Genomic DNA, 6,076 nt, shown 5'->3' on the forward strand with positions numbered 1-6,076 from the left:
GAGGATGATGCGCCCCCCCCCCCCCCCCCCCCCCAATCGTAAACACTCACCTGTATGGTTAGATTTTAACTAAAGTCCTGATAGTTTCATGGAGGATGTTGTTGTTTTTTATCTAGGTGACAGATCTCTATTTGACCGTTGTTTTGACCTTACAACTTGACCTCTACCCTGTGCTCTGTAGTGTTTTGATCACACTGTTCTGCTGCAGTATGCTACTGTACTACGTGTGTAGAAATGTGGGTTTGATGCTTTTTAAGACCTAGATTTTGTTAACACTGCTAACAAGGATAGCAGTAAAAGCTGTTTATTTGACTACAGTGTCAGGTTTTGTTACGTGAGCATGACAAACCAGTGGAAAAATCACATCATGTAACTGATGAATAAATGTGTCATCATTTGCGACACCTTTTTATAAATTGTCCACATTACAGCACCACCCACAGACAGGAGCAGATTTTTTGCATCACTGTTTCTACACAGAGAGCTGGTGTGGCTGACACGTGGTGGCTGAAGCAGCTGCTGTGTTATATTTAAAAAAATAATTGTTGATTTGTAAATCATTGAGACTTTTGTGTCCCAGATGGTCAATACCTGCATCAGTGATACCATCAAATATTCAAACCTCCTCCTTTCCTCCACCTTCACCTCTGTCATCTTGTCCCTCTATATTTTATTCAGCTGATGGGAGACAGAGCACTTGTCATCCTGTGGTGTTGCTGGCTGAGAGACGAGGCTCCTTCCCGCTGATCGACCTCCGCATCCTAAAGAGTAAGCCTCCACATACTCTGAGCTGTACTGCAGTACACATTACTGTATTATTATAGTTGTAATATCTCACCCTGAAAGGGACAATGGATTAGATTTCGGTTTATACACAAGTAATTGTTTTTTGCATTATTAAGTATCCTGTCTTCTTTGCGTAAATAATTAAAAGGCTTGATGTTTCATCACACTCTGAGCTTTAGCTTTATAAATGTATTTGCTAATTCAATATACACTTTGGTAGGCATGGGTAGAGTACACATAAATTAAATTAGTGAATTTGACTTTTAACATAATAAAAGCTGTTAATGTGTTATGTTTAACATGAATCTGTTAAAGTAAAATCCAAAATGTATCTTACACATGTGCTAAAATACATTCCTTCTAAACGTACAGCGTATATTTCCAGTCAAAATCATGCTCATGAAGATAGAGCTGTGTACAGTTACACCAAGCTAAGCTTCATCATCAGTCCAGGTCATTGTGTTGGATCTGATCTTGAGCATTTCCACCTGTGCACGTTCAGCCAGTGACCAGCGGGGGGAGGTAGAGTCCAGCACCAGGAAGAAGGTGAAGCGTCTGCTGAGCTTCCAGAGATACTGCCACAGCTCCAGGCTGTTGAGGGGGGATGTACCCCAAACCCCAGGGTCTCTGCACCTACTGGATGAAGACTACCTAGGACAGGCTGTGGTATGGACATGTCCAGTCAAGTTTGACCAGTACTCACCTCATCCAGATTACTCTAAACTGCTCTTCCCATTTTGGTTGTTGTTACAGCACATGCTTTCAAAGGTCGGCACGTGGAACTTTGACATTTTCCTCTTTGACCGTCTTACAAATGGTATGCTGACTGATGGGACAATGGGATTAAATGGGTTTTTTGTTAAAAAAAAAAAAAGAAAAAAGGTTCATATTCATGTTATAATAAATATTTCTCTGTGTTGCAGGAAACAGCCTGGTGATGCTGATGTGCCATCTCTTTAATGTCTATGGTCTCATTCATCACTTTCAGCTGGACATGGTCAAACTGCACAGATTTCTGGGTAACAGACATTAATTCAAATCTGAATCTTAACCCACAATCAAACAGATGTTCAGAATCTCGACTCTTTGACCACATTCGTTCTCCCCTCCTGGATTATGTCAGTGAAAACCAAAGACTGGAAAACACCCCTGCATGAATCAGCTGTGTGACGTGTTTTTTTTTTTTTTATTATTATTATTATTTCACCTGCGGATGTTTCGGTGCTGCGGGATGATGCTGAAATATTAGAGTGGTTTAAGTTTTCAGGAAAACCCAGACTGACGTCAACTGTTTTCTCTCTGCCAATCAGTGCTGACAAAGACGACTCTTCTTACAGTGTCAACAAACACAGATAATATGACAGAGAGGATATTGTCCTGTTAATAATGAATATCAGTTTACTAAATAGTGCATTCAGGTGCAGAGGAGTGACTGTTCCCTGTGTATTATTATGTGTCTTTTGATGCGTTCATTCGTTTTGTGTCTCCCCTCTCAATATTGCATCATGTACATATACTGTATAAAATATATATATATATATATAGAGAGAGAGAGATCTTAATGGTTTGACAGTCTTAATATATATGTAAATATAGATTATAAAATTAAATATTTGAATTATTTTCCTTCTGTCTCCACAGGCATGTTGCAGGAGGGCTACCATTCCCAGAATCCTTATCACAATGCTGTTCATGCAGCCGATGTCACTCAAGCCATGTACTGCTACCTGAAGGAGCCCAGGGTAATGGAACTTAAGCAGCATGTTCAAGTACATCCATAACTGTGTATTTGACCTCTCTAACTCATTGTTATTCATGTATACTATGAGTACTTCAAGTACTTCAGCCATCGCTCTTCATTTCCTTCTTTGCCTTTGTTTCCACGCCACAGCTGGCGGAGCAGCTGAGTCTCCTGGATGTTTTCCTGGGTCTGACCGCGGCGGCCGCCCACGACGTGGACCACCCTGGTGTCAACCAGCCCTTCCTGGTCAAGACCAGGCATCACCTGGCCTCCCTGTACCAGGTGAGGACCATGTGCATTACAAGTGTCTTGGTGTGTTTAACTTACACAGTGTCGGAGGTCAATAATGGTTTGGATTCTCACTCAGAACACGTCAGTGCTGGAGAGTCACCACTGGAGGTCCACCGTGGGAATGCTGCGGGAGTCAGGACTGCTGTCTCACCTGCCTGCTGACCTGTCGTAAGAACACACACACTGAACACATACACACACACACTGAGCACATACACTCACTAAACAGAACTTAAAAAAAAAATGAACAGTTTAAACACTGAAACATCATAACTAATACTCAGCTGCAACTAATTAAACATTCGTTGTCCAAAGCGAGGGGCTGTCATGATGGATTTAAAGATTTAAAAACAAAGACTCTCTTGTCTGAAAACGTCACATTCAGGACTATAGTTCCTGAATGCTAAAACAAATGCCAAAGTTCAAAATCGTTTTGGTGCTTCCGTTTATTACTGGTTCCTGCTCTTGATCTGGATCTCTGCCTGTGTGTTGGGAAGAAGACGGAGGAAAGATTATCTGTAAGTTTAACATTTTAACTATATCTATGATCTGTTTGCGTAAATGAGAAAGGAGTTGGAGAGTTGTTTTTCAAATTTGCGCTTTATGAATCAGGGTGTTATTGAGAACAGTAGTGAATAAAAGCACAGCTACCTCTGAGGAATTACTTTCACCATTTTACAATAAGCTTTCACAAGATTTCACAATCCATAGACAACTACTCGTCGTACACTGGGGGTGTTGCCAGCTCGATCAGACGGTGGAAATGTCACTGGAATCTTTGTGTTGCACATTTTTGTTAAAACGGCAGCAGTGGTCCAGGTTTGTCAGCTCAGTGTCGTCCTCTGCGTCCACAGACAGGACATCGAGCAGCAGCTGGGCTCTCTGATTCTGGCTACTGACATCAGCCGACAGAACGAGTTCCTGTTGACCTTCAGAGAACATTTGGAGAACCAGGACCTGGACCTTACACTGGCCTCACACAGGCACTTCATGCTGCAGGTACTGTGTACTGTAGTGTTCCACAGGCAACATTTGACTTTGATTTGTGGTTAAAGTTGTAAGGTTAGATGATATTATCTGTGGAGATGAGAGAGAAAGCATGCACCTTAACCATCAGTGTGTCAGAGTGGGTTCATGAATATTGAAATCCATAATCCTCTGGATCATCAGCATCACATTACAAACATAAAAAGACGTTTGTTGTCTCTCTGTCCTCAGATTGCTCTGAAGTGTGCAGACGTCTGTAACCCCTGTCGTGACTGGGAGCTGAGCAAACAGTGGAGTGAGAGAGTGTGTGAGGAGTTCTACAGACAGGGTGAGTCGCATATGGTCTGTCTGTTCAACCTTAAATCTAACACACCAAGATATCAGTGAGAAAAGGATTATCACTTCACCCTTTTTATTAAACATTTGTTATTGTATTCATTTTACTTTATTATTTCTGTTTATATACTGTATATATATATATATGTTCTTTTGTTTCACAGGGGACGTGGAGAAAAAATTTGAGTTGGAAATTAGTCCTTTGTGTAACCAGCAAACAGACTCCGTCCCAGCCATTCAGACAGGTGAGGTCAAAGTGCACACGTAACGCTGGTTCACACAGAAAAAATGATGAAAAATGCTGTTGTTTATGACAAACCTGGAAATCAAAGGCAAGTGAACAGAATTTGAAAACTCCGAATCTGATTTGTTTCACTTCTGTTAACAAGGGCTGGAGACTTGGGAGATAATTGGGAAATGAATTTAAAATATTTCTGACTGTCACATGAACGTCATGGAATCACCAACGCCATCACTTCTCCCCTCGTTTTCCAGGTTTTATTTCCTACATTGTGGAGCCTCTGTTTGAGGAGTGGCAGCGTTTCACACAGCCCAGCCTTTTAAGCCAGACCATGACTGGTCACCTGAAGAAGAACAAAGCCAGGTGGAGCCGGCTGAGATACGCACAGGCGTCTGTGGACGTCCACAGCTGCTCCCGTGACGATGAGCCTGAAGGAGGAGAAGGAGGCGGGGAAGAAGAGGAGATAGAAGAAGAAAACATCCCGTGATTCTTCTTTGTGTGGTGAGGTGTTTGATTTTTAATAGAGTTGAGGAGTTTTTCCTCTAGCAAATTTGGTCCCACCACCCTGTGGACACGGGCTCTGAGGACCAGAGCCCCTTGACAAGGGGTCCGGTCTCTGTGAGTGGGAGATGGATTCCTCTGCTGGCGTTGTGGACTGAAGCAGCAGACGCACGGACGACGGATGATCTTAGTGAATAGATGCCAACTAAACAAAGCAATTTCTTTAAAAGCTGTGAAAACTACTTTACGCCGAAGACGCCGAAGTTGAAATTAAAATTCATGAACCAATGTTCGAAGATGGAACAAATGAGAACATGTTTGCACACTGCTGCAGGAACAATGAAGAAAAGCCAAAATATAAATGAATCAAACAGCTGGACTGCGCTGTAGAGGACGTTATCAACCAGAGTAATATTAAGAATCTATCGCTAATACAATGCTTTTTAAACGTACGTACTCAGACCTTTTCACTTTGTCTTTTTTTTGTACAGCACTGTATCCAGGGTGCGTTTTACTGCAGCACTCATTTGGTGGGTAACACCAGCTGTAACCAGACAAGAGCTCAGCCACCGAGCTGGACAACACACAAGCCAGAGCCATGCATTTAAATTTAAATAACGTGACGTTTCAAAGAGTACAACGTTGTCTGTACTTTGTTGTTGGACCTCAGCAGGTCACATGCCAACATCACACACATGTTACAGGGTACAGCTGTCGGGACGGTGTCGCCCACTGAAGCACTGCTGTTGCCTTAGTTCATCCACTCATCAAAAGACCTCACTATAACAAGCCTTAACAATAATTCAATCCAGCTGTGATGTTTTCTTCAATGTTTTTCTTACACAATCGTGTCTGTTTTTTCTTCTTATCCGACCAACATATTGACATTCAGACATTCACTAATATCCACATTTTGATGATTCAAGGACCTCTCGGCTGGGATGGAATCATACAGTTCACTCTACTGTTTTCTACATTTTCCATACATTTTTTCCAGATTATATATATATATATATGTATATATATATATATGTATATATATATGTATATATATATGTGTATATATATATATGTATATATATATGTATATATATATATGTATATATATATATATAAATAAAAAGACGCCTTGGTTTTTGGGCTCATACAAACTCCACTACCTAGTGTGTAAAACTACTCTGCGGTATCTAATC

At 41.3% G+C, this 6,076-nt stretch overlaps 1 protein-coding gene across 3 annotated transcripts in view; it reads left to right on the top strand.

Moving 5' to 3' along the window:
* LOC103381081 (cAMP-specific 3',5'-cyclic phosphodiesterase 7B) overlaps positions 1 to 5,872 on the top strand; it is a 16,455-nt gene extending 10,583 nt beyond the window's left edge. For 2 of the 3 annotated variants that reach the window (XM_025056892.1, XM_025056891.1), the window contains 12 exons: positions 679 to 768; positions 1,289 to 1,452; positions 1,540 to 1,603; positions 1,710 to 1,805; positions 2,428 to 2,528; positions 2,678 to 2,809; positions 2,895 to 2,986; positions 3,316 to 3,336; positions 3,673 to 3,817; positions 4,037 to 4,133; positions 4,306 to 4,386; positions 4,637 to 5,872. In XM_025056892.1, coding sequence (XP_024912660.1) covers positions 679 to 768; positions 1,289 to 1,452; positions 1,540 to 1,603; positions 1,710 to 1,805; positions 2,428 to 2,528; positions 2,678 to 2,809; positions 2,895 to 2,986; positions 3,316 to 3,336; positions 3,673 to 3,817; positions 4,037 to 4,133; positions 4,306 to 4,386; positions 4,637 to 4,869 — 1,316 coding nt within the window. In that variant the 3' untranslated portion in view covers positions 4,870 to 5,872. The remainder of the gene's footprint in view (positions 1 to 678; positions 769 to 1,288; positions 1,453 to 1,539; positions 1,604 to 1,709; positions 1,806 to 2,427; positions 2,529 to 2,677; positions 2,810 to 2,894; positions 2,987 to 3,315; positions 3,337 to 3,672; positions 3,818 to 4,036; positions 4,134 to 4,305; positions 4,387 to 4,636) is intronic. The other variant, XM_008313273.3, reaches the window with a different exon arrangement.
* The last annotated feature ends 204 nt before the right edge of the window (positions 5,873 to 6,076 follow it).

The sequence above is a fragment of the Cynoglossus semilaevis genome, chromosome 7 (genome assembly GCF_000523025.1).
Source record: "Cynoglossus semilaevis isolate Cse_v1.0 chromosome 7, Cse_v1.0, whole genome shotgun sequence".
NCBI classification, from domain to species: domain Eukaryota; kingdom Metazoa; phylum Chordata; class Actinopteri; order Pleuronectiformes; family Cynoglossidae; genus Cynoglossus; species Cynoglossus semilaevis.